At 46.9% G+C, this 21,944-nt stretch overlaps 1 protein-coding gene across 24 annotated transcripts in view; it reads left to right on the forward strand.

Annotated features, from left to right (window-relative positions):
• The window catches only part of Odf2 (outer dense fiber of sperm tails 2), a 45,354-nt gene that overhangs the window by 9,641 nt on the left and 13,769 nt on the right, over positions 1-21,944 (forward strand). For 15 of the 24 annotated variants that reach the window (XM_076928386.1, XM_076928390.1, XM_076928389.1 and 12 more), the window contains 10 exons: positions 2,820-2,990; positions 3,973-4,133; positions 5,100-5,229; positions 5,719-5,850; positions 14,024-14,095; positions 15,518-15,589; positions 15,682-15,798; positions 16,100-16,285; positions 16,585-16,694; positions 19,044-19,179. In XM_076928386.1, coding sequence (XP_076784501.1) covers positions 2,820-2,990; positions 3,973-4,133; positions 5,100-5,229; positions 5,719-5,850; positions 14,024-14,095; positions 15,518-15,589; positions 15,682-15,798; positions 16,100-16,285; positions 16,585-16,694; positions 19,044-19,179 — 1,287 coding nt within the window. Of the gene's footprint in view, positions 1-2,819; positions 2,991-3,972; positions 4,134-5,099; positions 5,230-5,718; positions 5,851-14,019; positions 14,096-15,517; positions 15,590-15,681; positions 15,799-16,099; positions 16,286-16,584; positions 16,695-19,043; positions 19,180-21,944 lie in introns of all 24 variants that reach the window. The other 9 variants (XM_076928375.1, XM_076928378.1, XM_076928371.1 and 6 more) reach the window with 1 other exon arrangement.

Consider the following 21,944-nt stretch of genomic DNA (forward strand, 5'->3'; position numbering starts at 1 on the left):
TCTCCCAGGAGTTGAGACAGCTTTTCCTGCTTTGTTTTGTTTTGGGTTGGCTTCCATCCTTGTCCTGGTGATGCCTGGAAAGCCCTGATCTCCTGCTTTACATTTTGAACAAAAGAGAAAGGTCCAAGGAAGTTCATACTTGGGATAGAGCCAGAAATAGAAACCAGAGCCACTATAATTCCTGAGGGCACTTTATTTATTTCAGATTTTATTTTACATGTGAGTGCTTTGCTTGTATTGTATGTATGTGCATCATGTGTGTGCTTGGTGTCGCACAGGTCTGAAGAGGGCATCAGATCCCCTGAATCAGATGGTTGTGGACTACCATACTGATGTTGGGAATTGAGCATCATCTGTGCTCTTGCAAAAGCACTGGGTTCAGTTCCCAGAATTGACCAGAATTGCAGTTCCAGGGACATGTAGTGCCCATGGAGCTCAGGAAAGAAATCAGATCTTCTAGAACTGGATTTATAGGCCATTATGAACCATCCTGTGAGTGCTGGGAGTCAAACCTGGCTCCTCTGCAAGAGCAACAAGTACTCTTAACACTGAGCCACTACTCCAGCCCCACCTGAGGTATTGTTGTTTGATCCGTTGCTCATGGTGGTGCTGGAGGTTGGTGCAGTCTCAGCCAAGTGTACACTCTACCACTGAGCGACACCCCTAGCTCTTAGCGGATCCCCTTCCCCAGTACTTGTCTTTGGAAAAAAGATCTAAGTGTTTTCAGTCTTTTAACATCTTTGGAAATATTTATCTTTATGTATATGAGTAATCTGTCTTCACACACACCAGAAGAGGGGATTAGATCCCATTTCAGGTGGTTGTGAGCCACCATGTGGGTACTGGAAATTGAAAGAGCAGCTGGTACTCTTAAGCATCTCTCTAGCCCTTTTTAAAAAATTTTTTTGAGAACAGGTCTCATTGTATGCTGAGGTGAAACTCCCTGTGTAGATCATACTGGGCCTGGTTTCCACTTCGTTTACCCTTTGGCCTAGTCTCATCAAGCCTTCCTGTTTCCCACCAGCACAGTTTCACTTTGGCATGGATTTCTTTTCTTTTCTTTTCTTTTTTTAAAAATGTACTGATTTTTATGTGCGTGTCTGCCTGCCTAGATACATGTCCTTGTACTATGTGCATGCAGTGCCAGCAAAGGCCAGAGAGGGTGTCGGAACCCCTGGGACTGGAGTTGCAGAGAGATGTGAGCAGCCATGTCAGCAAATGCTCTAAACTGCTGAGCCATGTCTCTGGCCCTGCTTTGTTTTTCATGGTGCTCAGGATTAAATAAAAGCTCTGTGTGTCCTGGGCCAGTGTTCCACTCCCTGAGCTACCCCTCTAGGCTATTGCTGTTTTAGAAAGAGAGTCATATTCATACTCTACTCTTGTTGTCATCTCAGAGTGGCCTCATTCCTTTGCTGTTAGTGAGAATTAAGGCACATTTTTCTTAGGACTACGTAAGCTGTTTCTGTAACTTTTTTGTTTTCGCATTGCTAGGGGTTAAAGCACTTACTTCGATGAGTTCTGGCTGTGTTGCCCAGGCTGACCTAAATCTGTAGGCTCAAGTGATTCTCCTGCTTCCAATTTTGCAGTAATTGGGACTAAAGATGTAGTGTTAATTTTTATTGTGTTTCTGAGACAGGGTCTCATGAAGTCAGGGCTGACCTTGAACTTAACGGTGTAGTGGAGAATAACCTTGAATTTATATAATCCTCCTGTCTTCACCTCTCAAGTGCTAGGATCACAGTTGTGTGCCGCTGCTCCCAGCTGCTTGTTTTGTGTTAGGGATTGAACCTAGGGCCATGTATATGGTAGGCATTGAGCTATAGCCCCAGCTCTTTATTGTTCTTGTTTTGCTTTGTCTTATTTTTAAATTATATATATCTAATTTGGCTTATATATGTATATCCATGGCTGGCTTGGAACTTACTGTGTAGACCAAGCTGGCCTTGAGTTTACAGAGAGCCACCTGCCTCTGCCTCCTCAGTGGTTTGATTACAGAGTATATACATGTGAGTGTGCGCATATATTTCAGGAAACCAGAAGAGGGCACCAGTTTCCCTGGAATGGACTTAAAGGTAGCTGGGAGTCACCTGATGTCCTGGGAGCAGACTTGGCTGTCTGCAAGATCAGTAACACACTCTTAACTGCTGAGCCGTCTCTCCAGCTCTCGTATTCTTTTAAGTTTTATTTTATAGGTATTTTGCCTGAGTGTATGTAAAGTACTGTATGTATGTCTTGGAAGCTAGAAGAGATATGTCACTTCTCTTCAGATTTTGGAGGCAGGGTTTCTCTGTGTAGCCCTGATTGTCCTGGGACTCTGGAGACCAGGCTGGCCTTGAACTCAGAGATCCACCTGCCTCTGCCTCCTGAGTGCTGGGATTAAAGGTGTGCAATCACCACTTGAACCACCATGTGTTTGTTTCTCTCTTTTTCTCTTTTAAAAGGTAGAATGTTTCTTTATGTTGCCTGATCTAATCTTGAGCTCCTCTTCTGGAAGTCTCAGCCTTCCAAGTAGCTGGAACTCTTCAGGCACACAGCACGCAAACCTGGCCTTCTTTATAACTTAATATTCTAACCCATGCCTTTTTTTTCAACGTTAGAAATTCTTCAAAACCATCATTTAGACTTGGGCAGGTAATGTTTCCTTCAGGAGGGTCTGGAGTGGTTGGTACCTGGGCAGGACCTCTGGGTTGACATTGGCTTGTGTTGGCTCTGCCAGCCATTTTAGCCGTCAGCAAGCCTCGAGTGAGCAAATAACTTCAATGGAATTCTGTCAGAGGCTTGGCCTTAGCAGCTATGTGTCTCTCCTTCCTTTGCATCAGAATCCACCTCATTGCCTGGAGATCACACCACCATCTTCAGAAAAGCTGGTCTCGGTGATGCGATTAAGTGACCTTTCTACAGAAGACGACGATTCAGGTCACTGTAAAATGAACCGTTACGATAAGAAGATTGACAGTCTAATGAACGCGGTCGGTTGTCTCAAATCTGAGGTGAGGGAGCTGCTGGGCTGCACAGCTGCTACCCTGAGAACAAACATGTTGGGTTAAGCTTCTTAGCCCGTGAATGCTTCCTTCCATCAGGCTGCCTCTGCCGGCCTCCCATCTGCCCCTCAGCAAGCCGTTCCAGGGCATCTATTTGGAGTGGTCAGTGGTCAGCTTGAGTTCCCACCATACTGGAGCCCTCTCTGAATTGTTAGCTTTTCTGGTACTCTCCGTGGGCAGCCAGATTGGGTTCGCATTATCGAGGGTCCTGGTGTTAGCCCTTGTTTGTTTTGGTGTGTGAGGCATCGGCTCACTATGTAGCTCCGGTGGCCTCAGACTTGAGCCATCCTCTAGTGCCTACTGAGGGCTACAGTTTGAGGAGTGCTGCTCCCTGGCTCAGTGCTTCCACCCAGGTAAAGTGTCTGTAGAGCAGAGAGCACAGCCTTTGCTGCTTAGAAAAGCTGAACAGGAGTAGAGGAGACAAAGGAAATCTCTCTCCACATGTGTTGGGACACTTGTGGGGAGGGAGATGGAAATGGAGCTGGAAACAGCCCACATGTGGACTCTGACCAGGAAGTAGGAAGTGCTGGCATTAAAAGCCAGGTCCTGACTGCTAAGGTACTTGTCTTTTTAACTCTCTACTCTACTAGAGGTTCTTTAAGACCTTTCTGGCAAACAGGCCCTCTTACTCCATAGCCACTGTGCTTTTTTTGTGACATGCCAACTGTACTACTGTTGCTGCCTGGCCCCACCCTGGTTAGCACGCATCACTCAGCTTCTTTGTACTCAGGTTCTTCATGGATCGACAGGGTAGAGTGTATGCCCGCAGGAGGAGAAGCAGTCAATGTTTGTGTGACTGTTTGCTGGGACAATGTCCAGAAGCTCCCAGACACGGAGCCCTGTCACTTTTCTTAGTAGGGTTACATGTAGCAATGGGTCTTCAGGGACAAGCTATCCTTTTGGTTTCCCTTTCCTGTGTCCCCTTTCCAAGGTCAAGATGCAGAAAGGTGAACGCCAAATGGCCAAAAGGTTCCTGGAGGAGAGGAAGGAAGAACTGGAGGAGGTAGCACACGAGCTTGCAGAGACGGAGCATGAGAACACGGTGCTCAGACACAACATCGAGCGCATCAAGGAGGAGAAGGACTTCACCATGTAAGGGACCCCGGCGGAGTTCAGGCCTTCCTGCTGGCCCAGAGCCCTGGAAGCAAAATGAAGACAGTGGAGGGAGGCAGCTCTGGTGGTGCCTGTGGGGAGCAAGCACAGCATATGGCTGTCCTTGGAGGAAAAGAAGGTCCTAGTGGTGGTGGGTGTGGCTAATGGATAGAGAAACTCCTTTAAATGGGCTGTTGGGGAGATGGGACTGTGGGCTTAGGCAGGCAAGCACTGGAAAAGAAGTATGGAGATCCTTTTGTGGGGAAACCCAGAGTAGACATCCTTTACCCTGAGCAATAGGAAGTCAGTTAAGGCTGGCTGCAGAGGGTGAAAGCTGCCACAGAGATTCCAGGGCTTGGAGCGCTGGCATGACTTTATTTTTATTCATATATATATATATACACACACACAGACACACACACTCAGACACACACATACTTGTAGGTATAGAATCCAAGGCCTGAGCATGCTCAGTGCTTTACTTCTGAGCCACAACCCTCTAGCCTGTTGGGTAACACTTTGAGAATGTGCTGAGCAGTGGTCAGGCATGGCTGTATATGTCTGTAGACACAGTACCAGGAGGTAGATCCACCAGGATTGGGAATTAAAGCCCAATCCTTTCGACATAGCAAGTCCCCAAGCTAGCCATAGCTATCAGAGAACCATACTCAAACAGCCAGAACAACTGATGAGATGGGGCGAGTGAGCTCAAGAACATGGAGGCAGTCTTGATAGTCAAGGCCATGGGACCCCTGGGCAGAGCCTCTGTTCTCATATTGAAGCAGGTATGTCTCTGGGCCCTCATCCATCCAGAAGGCTACCTGGGCAGGAAGAGCTGTCTGCACCTCTTCTTCATTGTTTCTCGGCAGGAAGGGAGACTCTCAGGCCATTGTGAGGTGTGGGCATCAGAGCTCTGGGGAGGCTGGGCCCTGCTATCTCTCAGGAATCCTGTTTTTCTGGCCCCAGGCTTCAAAAGAAACACCTCCAGCAGGAGAAGGAATGCCTCATGTCCAAACTGGTGGAGGCTGAAATGGATGGAGCAGCTGCAGCCAAGCAAGTCATGGCCTTGAAGGATACCATCGGAAAGCTGAAAACCGTAGGTGGAGCCATAGGATGGGTGGGGGTGGGGTGGGGGTGGGGGCTTTACGAAGTCATCAGACTGACTTTATGACATCTCCAGGCTGGGGGAGGGCACACCTAACTGCTCATTCCCAACCCCCCCACACTCTCACTTCCTGGGCCTTGGTCCCTTGAAGATGACCTCTGTTGATCAGGGCATCTAAGGAGACCAAATCATGGGCCACTTGGGATCACAGTGAGTCAAGGCATGTGGTTGATTCCTGCGAGTGTCAGCCACCAAATATTGCCATCTCTCTTGCCTCCTGCAGGAAGCCTACCCTTACCACACTCATTTAGGCCGAGCACTCCCATCACCCCTCCACTCTCCCCTTCCCCACACCCATTTCAGGACACCTGTCCTTGAAACCTGTGCCTCAGTCCCTTGTGTCTTGGCTTCCTGGCACCTCCACTTGTTGCAGCACTCTGCCTGTCTCCCCCTGTTGTGTAACATACGCTGCTCCTCCAGGAGAAACAGATGACTTGCACCGACATCAACACCTTAACGAGGCAGAAGGAACTTCTCCTGCAGAAGCTGAGTACCTTTGAGGAGACCAACCGTACCCTCCGAGATCTGTTGAGGGAACAGCACTGCAAAGAGGTGAGCATCTGACCTAGGGTCCTCTGAAAGGAGCAGAGAGAGACTCAGGGACTGGGAGACGCAAGTGTTTGGTACTGTCACAGCTGGTTTGGAAGCAGAAGGACCGGAGCAGTCAGAAGGTACTTCTGGGAGTCGGGAGGGGATCCCAGACCTAAAGTTTCTTCTTCTCTTCCTCTTTTTCTTCTCTCCTCCCCACTCTCTTCCTTGAATATTAATGTTGTAGCCTAAGCTAACTTCAAGCTCACAGTGTTCCTACCTCATCTTTCAAAATGCTGGAGCTAGGTGGGAGCCACCACACCTCCCTCAGACTGCGTTTTACATTAGGTAGAAAAATGAGTAATGGCTAGTGTCCAGAAATTGAAGGATTTCACCTGATTTTCTTAGTTCCAAGTGTACACTCTTTAAGTATAGTGGATGGTGCATGTTATGTCAGCCCCTTAGAGTCTGAGGGACATCTGGAAGTTTGAAGCCCATTTGGGCTATAATATAATGAGACCGTGTTCTAAATAAACATTTAAAAAAGGCGGAGAAAAATTAGAGGGGACAGAAAAGCTGGGGACATTGCTCAATATAGGAGTCTTGCCCCTCACACACAGGTCTCTAGGTTAAATCCCTAGTACCACAGAAGCCTAGGAATTGTGTGCACGCATGTATATGGTGCATGTATATGTACATGCATATCATGACAAATATGGAGATCAGAGAATAATTTTGTGAAGTTGGTTCTGCTACCTTTATGTGAGTTCCAGGAATCAAACTCAGGTTACCATGCTTACATAGTAAGCAGAGTTATCTGGAGGCCTCTTGACTCTGAGAAGGGTCTCGTGTGGCCGCAGCCTGGCTAGAACTTAATCTCTAGCTGAGGGCAATCTCCAACTCTTGGTCCTTCTGTGTGCACCTCCCAAAGTGTGCCCCACTCCTGGTTTTGATGTCCTTGGCCTCTGCTTCCTGAGTGGCAGGACTAAAGGTGTGTGCTCACGTGCCCAGCCCTGAAACATGGACTTTGAGAATAGGACAGTGAGTAGTAGTCTTTTTTGGGGCAGGTAAGTTTCTTGTTTAATGGCTGGCCTGGGACTCAAGGTTGTCATGCCACCTGTGCTTTCTGAGTGCTGGGGTTCCAGGCCTGAGTTTTCATGCCCAGGTTCAGCATGCTGTTCTGTGATACATAGGTGTACTTTATGGACTCAAGATAATTGTATGTAGGACATACATTGCACACCTGTGGGAACAGCACTTAGAAGCTACTTTTTTTTTTTTTTTTTTTTTTTTTTTTTGTAGTTTGTTACTAACCAGAGTCATTATGTTCCATGGTGGGTCTTTTGAACTTACTACTTTGTATTTTGTAGTATACAGTGCCTGCCGAGGCCAGAAGAAGGCATCAACTCCCTTAGAGAGCTGTTATTGGGTGGTGGGAACTGAACTCAGGTCCTCTACAAGAGTAGTCTGCACTCTTAACTGCTGAGCCGTCTTTCCAGCCCTGTAATGAAATTTTGAATTCTTGCCCAATATCTTACCAGCTGTACCTCCTGGATCTGCTTGTGTTTTGAGTTGCAGATTTTGTATATGAATGAGGTGATGCTGCCTTTGTCTGTGCCCTCCTTATTTAATGCTGTGTTCCTCAGGTGCAGCTACGCTCTGGACAAATGGCAGACACCCCACCCCCAGTGCCCACAGAATAATAGTGGGTTTCTCTTTGTACACTGTACATGCTTGTTCATCGGTGGCTTTCCAGTCGAGCTGACTCTTGAGATTATGACTAGTGCTAGGTTAGCAGGCATTTGTATTCTCCATGGTTCTGAGGGTCAGGCACAGGCATGTTAGACAAGAGCTTTAGACTGAGTTACATCTCCAGCCCAGTGAACACACACACACACACACACACACACACACACACACACACACAGGCACACATAATAGCTAATAAAAAATGCTGTACCCATTGCCCAGCTTTCACTGTTGAGTCCTTGTGTCTCCATTTGTGATAATCTTCTCCTTAAAAGGAAACTATATTTTTGTTTTTGTTTTTATTTTCTTTTATGTGTATGCATATTTGCCTGCATGTGTCTGTACACCATGTTGGTTGAAACAAGGGTCGAATTCTATAGCCTGGTTTTGCTTGGAACTCAGCCTGTGGCCTTAGACCCACAGCAACCTTCCTGCTTCAGCCACTGAAGTGCTGGGATAGCAGGTGTCAGGCACCATGTCCCCCCTAATACTTTTTTTTTTTTTTAAGATTTATTTTATGTATATGGATACACAGTAGCTATCTTCAGATATACTAGAAGAGGACATCAGATCTCATTACAGATGGTTGTGAGCCACCATGTGGTTGCTGGGAATTGAACTCAGGACCTTTAGAAGAGCAGTCAGTGGTCTTAACTGCTAAGCCATCTCTCCAGCCCCTACTTTTATGACATTACCTCTCCTTAAGGCCTCATATGGGTTTCGTGACTATATTCTCATTGGAGGAGACCTTTTCTGTTAATGGACACTTGTCAGTCTGTTTCTGCCATGTTGTATTTATGTCTGTCATCCTGCTGTGCTTGAAAGTCTCTGAATGCATGGCAGCATAAGCCTGGAAGGGAAAGGTAGAGGATTGTCAAGTTTGTGCCCAGCCTGCAATATACAGTGATTTTCAGACTAAATAATGAGAACCTGTCTCAAATAAATAGATAGATGATAGACAGATAGATAGTCTAGACTATTTTCCTATTAATGTTGTTAGTTATAGCCAAATTCTTTAAAATAGGAACACTTGTTTAATTTCTGGCTTGGTGATCCCAGGCAGGTAATTCATACCTCAGTATCCCCATAAAATGGAAAAACCAACATCCTCCACTTGGGATTGTGCAAAGATGAGAGAGTTTATGAATGAGAACTGACAGACTGACAGCCTTCCTGATGTACAAGTGCCTACAAGTTGTACTTGCTGTTTCCAGACCTGGAGGGCGTGGCACTTCAGAGAGCTGCTCTATAGTCATTTTGATTTTTTTTTTTTCTTTTGTGGAGAACAGGGGAGGGTTTTGTGTTGTTTTAAAGATTTATTTATTTATTTATTTATTTAATGTATATGAGTACACTCTCCCATTCTTCAGATACACAACAGAAGAGGGCATTGGGTCCCATTATAGAGGGTTGGAAGCCACCAGGGCTGGCAGCCACCATGTGGTTGCTAGGAATTGAACCTAAAACCTCTGGAAGAGCAGTCAGTGGTCTTAACCGCTGAGCCATCTCTCCAGTCCCATGTTTGTTTTTGTTTATTTGATAACAGGTATTCAGTAAGTAGTCCTTGCTGGCCTGGGCTCCTGTACTTCTGATTTCATGTGGGCTCCACTATACTCAGCTTTTACTTAGTTTTGGGTTTGAGGCAGGATCTCATGGGTAGTTTGAAGTATAACCTTGAATTCCTGAACTTTGTTTCTGTCTTAAATGCTGGGATGACAAGCTAAGCCCTTTTTCCTGGTTTTGCTTTGAGATGGATCTTGTGTAGGACTTAGTGCTCTGTGTAACACAAGTCAGCCTTCAACGCTCTTTTTTGCGTATATGTACGCACATCACATGTGTGCACATCACATGTATGCACATCACATGTATGCCTGGTACCTGCAAAGGCCAGGAGAAGGCATCTAGTCTCCTGGCCTTGGAGTTCAGGGCAGTTTAGAGCTTCCATGGGGTCTGGGAACCCTTTTCCTCAGCAAGTGCTCAAACAATGCACCTAACAAGCCAGCCCTCTCTCCAGCCCTTGACCTTCAACCTTTTTAAAAGATTTACTATTTCTCTCTCTCTCTGTGTGTGTGTGTGTGTGTGTGTGTGTGTGTGTGTCTATATGTTTGTGAGGTTGTCTTTATGTGGGATTGGTGCATTTGAGTGCAGTACCCTAAGGGGCCAGTAGCCTAGTATCCCCTGGAACTAGAATAAAGTGAGCTGCCGCCTGGGAGCTGGGAATCAAATTCAGGTCCTCTGGAAGAGCAGCGAGCACTCAGGCTTCTGAGCCCCTTGTTTTTAATTTTTCATGCCTGCCTTCCTTGTCTGATTGTTAGGACTACAGGTGTGCACACCAGGCTCAGTTTTCTTCTTTCTTGACTTAACCTAGAGTCTGTCTCCTGTTGGATAAGCGTGCTCAGCCACGTTGAGTTTGTAACTCACAGCGTGAAAACTCTGTTCTGCGGGCACAGTGCCTGCCTCTGGGGCAGGTGCTCAGTGTTCGGACCCTGGCTCTGCCTTTGTAGTCAGAGTACACGTGGGGCCTGACTGCCCTTTGCAGCCTCAGTGTGGCCTCAGGTTGAACCGTCAGCTGTGAAGTGAGGGAATACCAGCTGGAATCTGTGAGGTTTTTAGAGCGGAGTGTTTTGGGGACTGCATCTGGTGTCAGGGGAGCTGAGTAACATGCTTGAAGGCAGCAGCTGCAGGCCTTGTCTTTCCTTTTCTGTTTACCTTCCTCTTCCTCTTGAGGCACTCAAGAACATCTCACTGTGTGGCCCAGACTGCACTGAATGCATCATCCTCCTACATGAGCTTCCCGGGTGCTCAGTGTATCCCTTGCCAGTTCCTAGGTCCTTAGCAGATGGCATCTGGAGACCTGGGAAATTGGAGGGAGCAAGAGTTTGAACCTCCTGCAAGGGATGCTCTGTCTAGGTGTCAAGAAGCAAACTAGGGGGAGGGGCTGTCATAGAGATGCAAGGAGTTGGGAACTCGGGCAAGGGGAAGCAGGAAGTCATCCGAGGACATCCAGGCGGCTAGTCAGTGTCTGAGATGCAGAGGCTCTCTGTGGTGGGGAAGTGTAAATTAAGGGACGTGTACACCTGCGCGAGGGGAAGTGAGTGCTCAGCTTCTTTGAGAGCCATGTGAGTTACTGCGCCCCTCCTCTTGGTATCACTTCAAGAAACCACTCTCCATGCCAGCAGTATCTGTTGCCTCATTGTCTGTATGTCTAAATCCAAGAACAGTCTCATTGTCTAGACTGTAGGAGGTGTTAATGTAAAGAAAGATTATGGGAGGCAGAGGCAGGTGGATTTCTGAGTTCGAGGCCAGCCTGGTCTACAGAGTGAGTTCCAGGACAGCCAGGGCTACACAGAGAAACCCTGTCTGGAAAAACCAAATCAAAACAAAACAAAAAAGCTGGTGGGGAAGGCTGGTGTCTACAGTCCACTGGAGAGACAGAGGGAGGGACAGGAGAAGCCTGGTAACTTGAGAACCAACAAGCTTGAGTCTCAAGGCAGGAGATGAGGAAAAATGTCCAAGGTTGTCCTCTGATCTCTGCATACATGCATGACATGTGTACCCTCCATTCACACACATGAATGTGTACACACATATCCATATAGCCATTGTATACAAATGTGCATGTATAGAAAGATGAGAGACAGAAGGGGTTTAACTTTCAGTAGAAGTCAGGTGGCAACACGGACTTGTAAGTCCCAGCACCCTGGAAGACAGGGTCTGGAGGGTTGTAAGGATCTTTGTGTAGGCTAGCCTGCATAGAAAAAAACAGTAAGTGTAAAGTTAGGGGCTAAAGAGATGACTCAGTAGGTAAGACTATTTGTTGTTCTCACAGAGAACTGGGGTTTGATTCCCAGCATTCAGGTCTGGCCAGCCATTCTTATAGCCTTTAATTCCAGCTCTCGGGCATCCAGCGTCTCCTTCTGGCTTCTCTGGGCACCTGCATACCTGATATGCACGTACAGACACAGAAATAAAAGTAGTTTTTAAAACCATGGGATGTTAATGACAAGGAGAGGTTAACGTCCGGTGGCTGGGCACACATCTCAGTGCTTCAGTGTGCATCTGGCAGGTCCTAAGTTCAATTCCTAGCACCAGGGAAAGAAAATGAAAGCAGTTTCAGGTCAGTGACAGACTAGGTTAGTGGTTGCCAAGGGTTAGAAGGAAGGTGCAGTAGACGCTCACAGAATAGGAGCAGGATTTCTTTGTGGAGGTGGGAATGGTGCTGATTGCAGTTTCTGTGAGTCTAATAAATGTCACTGCTGTAAGCCTAACAAGTTTTATGTTACATATTTACCACAGTTCAGCAATGTTCCCAAAAGGCATTCTTCTCTCTCTCTCTCTCTCTTTCTCTCTCTTTCTTTTTTTTTACTTTTGCCAGCTTGAGAGAGGAGTTCTTGACCATTAAGAACGGTCTCTCCTGCGGCTGTTGGGTCGATGAAATATGTACTGGGGAATGAATGGTCAGCATAGTGAACTCAGCAGTGTTGTGTGTATGCTAAGAACACATGGACTCTTTGCATAAATGGCCAGTGCAATACCACTAAGTGTCAGTAACTGTGATTGACACTTGGATATTAGTTGTATGACATTCAAATTTGTCTCCATAAAGGCTTATCTAAAAAAAAAAAAAAAATGAAGGTAGCCCTGGATAGACAGCTCAACAGGTAAGAGTTCTTGCTGAGGATGTCTGGTTCTCAGCACCTTACCCACACAGTGAATTACAACCATCTGTAACTGCAGTTTCAGGGGATCTGATGCCACCTCCTGACTTCCTCTGGAAACAAACACATATGTATTCCTGTAGGCAAAACAGTCAATACACATAAAATAAATTCAAAAAAAAAAAAAGAAAGAAAGAAAGAAAAGAAAAATCAGGCTGCAAGGTTGGCGTGGTGGCATGCACTGTGTAATTTCAACTCTTGGGCTGAAGCAGAAAGATGGACGAGTTTAAGGCCAGCCTGAGCTACATAGTGAGTCCTAGGCAAGCCTGGGCCACAGAGTGAGACAGTGTTTCAAACAAAACAAAAAACAAAAATAAAAACAAAAACTTGAGGTTGTAAGACACAAATGATATTATTCTTTAAAATTGCATGCCAGTCCCTTTTGCTCCCTTGAGGAAAGATAAGTGTCTGTAGGAGACTCTACATGTAATGACAGGGTGAGGTTGGAGAGAGAGGTGGCTCAGTGCTTAGCACAGTGGCAGCTCTTCCAGAGGATCTGTTTGGTTCCTAGTACCCACATGGTGGCTTACAATCATATGATGCCCTCTTCTGGCCTCTATGGGCACTACATGCATGTGATGCCCATCCATCCATGCATGCAAAACATTAGTGTACATAAAAAAATAAATAAAATGAAGGGTCAGTAGCAGTGGCTCAGTGACTCCAAGCTCAATATCGCTCTTGTAGAGGACCTGGGTTCAGTTCTCAGCATCCACATGGTAGCTCTCAACCATCCATAACAATGGCTTAATGGAATCCGATGCTGTCTTTTGACCTCCTTGGGCACAAGACAAGCATTTGGTTCATATACCTGTTAGGTTAAATAGTCATACACATTGAGGATGGAGAGATGGCTCAGTGGTCGAGAGTTCTATCCTAGCTGCCCTTCCAGGGCTTCTGGATTTAGTTCCAGCACAGACATGTTCACTCCAACCACCTGTAACTCCAGTTCCAAGTGATCTGATGCCCTCTTCTGGCCTCTGTGGGCACTGCACACATGTGGTACACAAATGTACAAATAGGCAAAACACCCATGTACATATGAGGGGGGAAGTCTAATTTAAAAAAAATTACAATTAAAATGAGTCAGGTGTGGTGGCACATGACTTTAATCCTAGTACTTGCAAGCATATCTCTAAAGTTCAAGGCTAGCCTGGTCTACAGAGTGAGTTTCAGGACAGCCAGCACTGCATAGAAGGACCCTATCTTGAAAAACCAAAAGAAGAGAGAAAAAAGTAAAATGAAACAATTTAAATGTAATGCCTAGAAAAAGGTCGGGAGGACGACTGTCAAACTTTTAACTTCAGATGGAGGTCTGGAAGGTGGTTATGGGCATGTGTATTGAACTTTTATTAACAGCCATTACTTTATAATGAGGCTGGATTGATGCATAGCAGTATGGTTAGAAATATAGTTTGGAGGGACTGGAGAGATGGCTCAGGAGTTATGCGCACTGACTGCTCTTCCAGAGGTCCTGAGTTCCGTTCCCAGCAACCACATGGTGGCTCACAAGTGTCTGGTGCTGTCTTCTGGTGTACAGAGTATATGCAGACAAAAGTACCCATATACATGAAAGTCCTAAGAAATGTGTGTATGTATGGTATGTATGTATGTATGTATGTGTGTATGTATGTGTGTATGTATATTATCGGAAGCAAAGAAAAGAATCAGTGAGACATAGTACTTTGTACTTATTTAAATCTTGTTTTTTAATTCTAACCATGCTGAAGGATTCCGAGAGACTAATGGAGCAACAAGGTGCATTACTGAAGCGTCTGGCAGAGGCAGACTCAGAGAAAGCGGTAATTACAACAGCCTTGCCTTACAACACAGTGGTGGGTTAGGTGTCAGAGGGCCGCAGCATAGCATGCTGTGATCGGTAGAATGGGTTGGCATGTGCTTTGCTGCCTATTTTCCTAGACTTTCCTCAAGAGCTGATCACTGGAGGGAGGGTTCAAGGTACAAAGTGAGACTCCAGCATGAAGGATTATTAGTTTTCTGGTCTGTTAAACCTGAATTTGTTTTTTTTTTTTTTGGATTCCCAGCAGTTAAAAAGTACACACGGCCAGGTGTGGTAGTGAACACTTCTGATCTCAGCACTCAGGAGCTGGAGGCAGGTGGATCTCTGAGTGTGAGTCCACCCTGGTCTACAAAGTGAATTTCAGGACAACCAGGGATACAAAATAGAGACCCTGTCTCAAAAAGAAAAAAAAAAAAAAAAAAAAAGATAGTACATACCTTTTTTGCTTCACAACTCTCATTTCAGGATCTTTCCTAAGGCTTGCATGTTCCATAGAACTTGAAGCTGTTCAAGATGTTAGTTCATGGGGCCAAGATACAAATGGGGAAGTCTCGTGGCCAAATAATTTCGGAAGCTGTTGGCTGACCTGAACTTAAAGTTCAGGCTTCTTAATCCCAAGACTTTGGGAACGGCTGGTATTTGTAGGCTATATAATTACCATATGAGAGGGAAGGACATAGAGGGGGAAAGGCCATGCTGGCTGATTAGTGACCACCGGTGGAAAATGCCTGTGAGTATGTGCCTCTCCCTGGCTGCCAGCCCTGGAATTCTCAGAGTGCTTTAGCTTTAATAAAAACCATCTAGTAAGGCAAGAAGAGAGAGAAAGGAGAGAGACTCAGGATTTGAGGAAGGAGTGGAAGTTGAGGTGTACTGACATTGCTTCTGCCACACCCCACACGTAGAGGGCAGAGTTAAGCTGTGAGGCTACACCCCCCAGACTAGAAGGAAGAGTTAAGCTGTGAGGCCACACTCCCAGGCTAGAAGGCGGAGCTAAGATGTGAGGCCACACCCCAGCCTAGAAGGCGGAGCTAAGTTGTGAGGCCACACCCCCAGCCTAGAAGGCGGAGAAAAACCATGACACAGCTTTTGAAATATCGGCAGCTGTTTGAAAGATTTAGACGGTGTAGTCATATTGTGAGCTTTAGTCAAATGGGAGTTTTGTAGGTTAGAGAACAAAATGCATTAAAGCCTCAATTTGAATGGTTATCACTGGGCAGCAGTATTTTAGGAATTCTTTGAGATTTGTGCTTTTCTGTAATTTCCAGTGAACAGTACTTTTTTTTTTTTTTAAACTGAGGAATATATATTCATTTCTTTTAAAAATCAATATAGGTTAAATGCTTCCTACATTGGCCAGTGGGTCTCTGTGTGGAGTGGCCAGGCTCCTCTGAGCAGAGGCGACTCTGACTGTGTTTTCCCCCAGCGCCTGCTGTTACTACTGCAAGACAAGGACAAGGAGGTGGAAGAGCTCCTCCAGGAGATACAATGTGAGAAGGTACCGAGCCCAGCACCACCCTGGCCCTGGGATGACCCTGCGCAGATGGCGCTGGGCTCGGGCCGGCTCCAGCACTTTCTCTGTCTCCCAAGGCTCAAGCAAAGACGGCGTCTGAGCTTTCCAAGTCCATGGAGTCCATGCGGGGGCATTTGCAGGCACAGCTTCGCTGCAAAGAGGCTGAGAACAGTCGCCTGTGCATGCAGATCAAGGTGCTGGCTGGCTCCCAGCTGGGGTGGGAAGAGGCTGCCACTCCTCTAGGTTTCTCAGGACTTCCTGAGGGAAGTCATTGGTCTCCTATGCTTTCCAGACTTCCAAGTTGGCTGCTCTGCTGAGTCACTTGGGTATCTGACGAATTTAAAGGCTCTCCATGGTCAAAGAGACCCAGAGGGGCCATGGCTCTGATGTGCCCCAGGAGTCTGAGTTGCTTGTTAGATTTTTTTCCTTCTCTGCTCTCCTACCACACCACCTTGTGGTCTTCCCTGCCTCTTACCTTCCTCATCCTGCTCCCAGAATTTAGAGCGCAGTGGGAACCAGCACAAGGCAGAAGTAGAGGCCATCATGGAGCAGCTAAAGGAACTGAAGCAGAAGGGAGACCGAGACAAAGAGACCCTGAAGAAGGCCATCCGAGCCCAGAAGGAGCGAGCCGAAAAGAGTGAGGAGTATGCTGAGCAGCTACATGTGCAACTAGCCGACAAGGTGAGGGACCATCTTGGATTAGGGGTGGGTGAGTGGGCGGAAAGGGTGTGGCTGGGTAAATGTTGGTGACTGAGGGGCTAGGACATCCAGTACATCCATCTTGAGGGAAGGATGGCTCAGGATCTGCCCACAGGATGCCATGTGATGTTGCATGCCTGGAAGCTTTCTGTACCATTCCCAGTATCCTCTCATCTTGGGAGAGGCAGCAGAGGGGGGCGGTATGATCTGACTTAGCCCACCTTCCATCCTCTCAGCCTGAGTGTTAATACAACTGACAAGCTGCTGTGCTGTGTTCCCAGGACCTTTATGTCGCTGAAGCTTTATCTACTCTGGAGTCATGGAGGAGCCGGTACAACCAGGTTGTGAAGGATAAAGGAGACCTGGAGTTGGAGATTATCGTCCTGAATGAGTATGTCTTTGTGTCAGAGAGAAGACTGAGTGAGGGAAGGGCTTGAGGGGCAGGCGGCTCCTGTGGTCCGCTCAGGTTGGAGATGTGAGCTGTGCTAAGATGTGGCAGCCCTGTGCCAGACTCTGGCTCTACCTCTGGGCTTCTAATCCACTTGCTTAGCATTGAGAGTCCTGGTCTCCATCCCTTGAACTGCAAACAAGCAGAAGTATGCTCAAGGGGAGAAGCTTCCCCATCACAGAGGCCCAAGCCTGGCCCTAGTCTGTGTAGCAGGACATGGGCACACACAGTTGTTATGCTTGATTATGGAGGATGCTGTCTCTGGTCCCAGTGCACTCTCCATTGTCTGCTCAGAGCTTCCTGCCAGCAGGTCAAAGTGCTGGCAGGTAGACAGAGCCTCCAGGGTTGCATGACTGACTTTGACCCTCTTTCTTTGCCACTGGATAATGTCAGTGACCACCCGACTGTCTTCAGCCTCAGCTGTTTGTTCCTTCACTGTGAGAATGGACGTGGAACAGCTCTCTTACACTAGCCTGTGTGCTAGCTCTGGGGATGCAGGCAGAAGAAGACAAGTGTATAACCTGTCCTGAGCTCCATGCGAGCTCCTGGGCCTACAAGATGCATGGGCTTCTTTGGCAAGGAGACAGTGCTCACAGGGAGCTTGCAAGCCTCCCATCTGAGGAAAGCTTTCCTGGAGGCAGTGTTCGTGTTACATTCAAACCAGTTCACCATGCACAGGCTGAGAACCTGCCATGTATCAGGTGCTGTTCTCAAGGAAGTATCTGGTGGGAGAAGAGAGGGAAGGTGTAAGGAAGGCTCATGGAACAGATGAGGGTTAAAGAGGTAAAATCCTCAGGAGGGCAGTCTATACAGAGAATCTCTGTGAGCATCACCTGTCAATAAGAAAGCCATGTCCAATGAGCTGAGGCAGCAAATAGGAGGTGGGACACTGGCAGGAAGAGAGGATTCTGGGAAATAGTGAGAGGCCCAAGAGATTGACCCTGGAGATGGACATAAACCAGCAGGTAGCTGAAGTCAGGAGAGAATAAAGAGGAGATTCACCCTGGACTTGGAGTCATGAAGTTAAGGAGAGGTAACTAATGATGTGGAAGATTCAGAAGAGTTTGAATAGGTTAAGTAAGTTACGAGCTCGTCAGGGAGTGAGCCAGCGCTTATGGCCTAGGCATTTATTTATAAATAGTCTCAGACATCATTTGGGGAGCAGGGGTAGGAAAGAGGAAAAACTGATTCATATTTTACAGGCGTCTGAAGTGGGCTTTAAAGAGTGAGTGAGTAACATTGCCAGGTGAGATGCTGGGCACTGTGTGGGGCCCAGTCAGTCCTTCACTCAATGGTTGCTAAACTGCAGCTTCTGAGAACACAGCTGGGGTCATAGCTCAGTGGAACACTTGGCTAGTATGTGAGAAGCTCTGGTTTGTATCCCTTGAGCTGCAAAACCCCAAATGATTATAATCATTTAAAAACCTCCAAGCAGCTGAGCAGTGCCACACGCCTTTACTCCCAGCACCAGAGAGGCAGAGGAAGGTGCATCTCTGGGTTTGAGGCCAGCCTGATCTACAGAGCAAGTTCCAGCCAGGGCTACCTAGAGAAACCCTGTCTGAAAAAAAAAAAACAAAAATAAACCCCAAACAAATGAAAACAAAACCAAAATCTAACCCAAGCAAATAAACCCCTCCTAGAGCACAGACTGCACAGGTTGTGGTGGTGTGAAGTTGAAGTGGGTGAGCACCTTGAAGCTCCAGGGAGGCCACAGGCACTGGCCTTACTGGCGGCCCTGCTGAGTGGCAGCAAGGAAGGGAGTGGGCAGAAGCTCCTTCCACTTGGCTCCCTCAACTGTCAGTAGAGCATAGTCGCCAAGGTTCTAATTTGGCTAGCCAGATGTGCACACATAGGAGCATGGCTGTGGAGACAAAAACCACATGTGCCCAGTGCCTTGGGGTGAGGACTACCTGGCAGCTCTTACTGACCACCAACCTGGAAAATGAGGGAAAGATCTCAGTGAATGTGGCCTAACACTAAGAAAGGATGGGAGGCGTGTCTGGTGGTACTGAAAGCTTGGGGGGGATTGGGTCTCAGCCTTGCAAGGTAATCAGACACATGTATGGTCATCCTGGCTAAATGGTAGACAGCTTCCAGAGAAGGTGTCAGGTGAAACAGTTTTCGAAAGACATTATGTGGAAATGGGACTTTGGTTTGGGATGGTGGGGTGGCTTCTCGGTGTGGAGATTGGGGAGCGGATAGGCAGCGTGCTGTAAGATGGAAATGGCCTTTGTGGGGGTAGACTCCATTCCTACAGAGATCCAGGAATTGATTTGTCTGCTGATCTTCCAGCCGGGTGACAGATCTTGTAAACCAACAACAGAGCTTGGAGGAGAAGATGCGGGAAGACCGGGACAGCTTGGTAGAGAGACTGCACCGGCAGACTGCTGAGTACTCTGCATTCAAGCTGGAGAACGAGAGGCTCAAGGTCTGGATGCACGCAGAGTTGCGAGGCCAAGGGCAGGCTAGCCTCAGTGGGCGCAGATGAGCCAGGGTTCCTTAGAGGCCTGGGCACGCTCTGATAAGAAGGGAGTGCCCTGGTGCCAGGAGTCTGGCATAGTCTGATTGCTGCCTCACATGCACTGCAGGGCTGGGTGGCATCTAGTCAGTGTATTGCTACGGCTCCCTGTGTGGGGAGACGAGTGCTGCTGAGAATGTGGTAATGCAGTGAAATGCATTCAGTGAGCATGTGCAGGACAGAACTGACTTTGGCCCTAACCATGGCTCTCTAGGAGGACTGATGGGAACTTCACACATTCTCATTTTTGGCCTTTTAAAAATGTCTGTTGACTGTTTTTAGTCAATAAGACCATTGGGCTGGGGTGTAACTCACTTGTAGAGTGCTTGACCAGCAGGCCTTGAGGCTCTGGCTTTGATCCCTAACCTGCCAAAGATAGAGAAAGCAAGGTTTACAGAGAGTCATGCATGATTTAAGTTTTGCACAGGATTTGCCCAAAGAAGTATTTGGGGTTGAGGTTTGAAATTAAGAATGATTCTGCAGACCCAGCCGTTTACTATTCTCTAAACACTGGTGTGGGGCCCGGTTTTCCCTTCCAATTTGTTTTGTTAGGCAAGACAACTTTAAGAAAGTATGACATGGAAAAGTATACAAATTCTTACATTTTTTTTCTTTTTTTTTATTGGATATTTTTTTATTTACATTTTAAATGTTATCCCCTTTCCTGGTTCATCCCCCACACCTAATTCTTACATTTTCATAAAGTGAACAATTTTTCAGTCACTCTGAAAGTTAACAAGGACCCCGTATCTGACCCCTTGTAGAAGCAGCTGCTGACTCTGCCATCAGAAGTCCATCTGTGTGGCCGTGGATGTCACTAACACTTCTAGAGGCTGTGTACTTACGGGTGGCTTTCAGGTGGCACAGTGTGTATAATGTATTCCTCGGGGCTGGCTGTAGGTGGGCTCCACTAGCCTCCATTTATTTTACTGGTGGTGGGCCGTTGCCTTGTTCCTCTGGTGCTGTGGATATGTCTGGGGTACATGGAGCTGGTTATACTTGCAGCAGAATTGCCAGGTCACGGTAGTTCATCCATAGCAGATGTTAACAAGTGCAAAGTAGTTGTACACATTGTTGCCACCTGTGCCTGTCGGGGTCAACAGGCGGTCTGTGTCCCCTTGGCAGTGTGTGGTGTTACCAGTTTTCCGTACTTTTATTGCTTTGGTGGTACAGTTTCTTTGCTGTACTGCAGTTTTAGACACACTGAAAATAGCTTCCAAGGAGCCAGGAGACACACAAGCTAAAGGCTAGCATGGGAGAGCTACATATAGTGGATTTCAGGTCAGCTTAGGATACACAGAGAGGACCCCATCTCAAATAATATTAATTGCCTGGGAATCCAACAGGGATTATAGCCTGGTGTATCTGTGTTCAGTATACAGTGTAGCCATTGAAAGTGTGGTCTGTAGAAATACACCCCGTTAGGCGGTCAGATATGTTCATCACAGAAGCTGGGGCTGCCGCTCAGAGGTGGAGGAAGCACGTGACGTGGACTAAGGCACCAGACACAGGTCTCTTGTAGTGAGTGTGTATGTCCTAAGAGTCACAGGCAAGCACAGGGCTCCCTTCACCCAGCTGCTGTTCCTACGCTTCCTTTCCCTTCCTGTGGCGCCGCTCCCCATCTCTCCCTCTCTCTGTGATGCTGAGGTCAGAGGACAGTGCCTTGTGCATGTCACTGTACCATGAGGCTGTGCTCCAATCAATCCATCCATCCATCCATCCATCCTTCCTTCCTTCCTTCCTTCCTTCCTTTCTTTCTTTCTTTCTTTCTTTCTTTCTTTCTTTCTTTCTTTTTGGTTTTTCGAGACAGGGTTTCTCTGTGTAGCCCTGGCTGTCCTGGAACTCACTCTGTAGACCAGGCTGGCCTCGAACTCAGAAATCCACCTGCCTCTGCCAAGTGCTGGGATTAAAGGCGTGCGCCACCACCGCCCGGCTATCTTTTCCTTTCTTAAGTCAGTGTGTGTTAAGCCTTCCCTTCTTCTCCTCTCCCTCCGTACCTCTGCCCTTATTTATTTATTTATTTATTTTGCCTTAACTAACCTCAAACTTGGAAGAGTCCTGTCTCAGCCCATTGAGAGCTGGAACTAAACATGAGCCATCACTCTGTGTGTGTGTGGGCGCGCACGCAAAAATGTGCACACATACATGTGTCTGCATTCTCCTCCTGTTCCCTACTTATCTGTATTGCAAAACCAGAGTAGCAGGTAACTATCTGAGGTGATGGGATTTACTGTCTTGAAAATACATTTACAACATACTGTTAATTTTAAAAGGTATCTTAAATGTTTTGAGAGGATTGTATAATTTGTTTATTCCTGAAACAAGTTAGAGAACAATAGCTCTGTGGCCAATTCTTGAGCCTTGGTCGTGTGACTCATGTGTTTTATATTCATTTTCTTTCCAGCACGCTAGGCAAGTACATTACCATTTGGCTGCACCAAGCTGTATTTTTCTTTTAGAGATTGTATATTGCCTTTGGAATGAGAAATTAATTTGTCATTGTCTCTGTCCACATTCTGGGGTCACATTTGGAGACTTAGTCACTGAGGAAAAGACTATGTCTATATGTATATATAGGAGTATGTTCTTTGCTGTCTTCTAGAAGTAGATGGAAGGTACAGAGGCCCTGATCTTGAACCCTCGTTTACCAGGCTCACAAGCGCTCTCTTCTTTAG

Source organism: Arvicanthis niloticus, chromosome 2, assembly GCF_011762505.2.
Source record: "Arvicanthis niloticus isolate mArvNil1 chromosome 2, mArvNil1.pat.X, whole genome shotgun sequence".
In the NCBI taxonomy this organism is placed as follows: Eukaryota; Metazoa; Chordata; class Mammalia; order Rodentia; family Muridae; genus Arvicanthis; species Arvicanthis niloticus.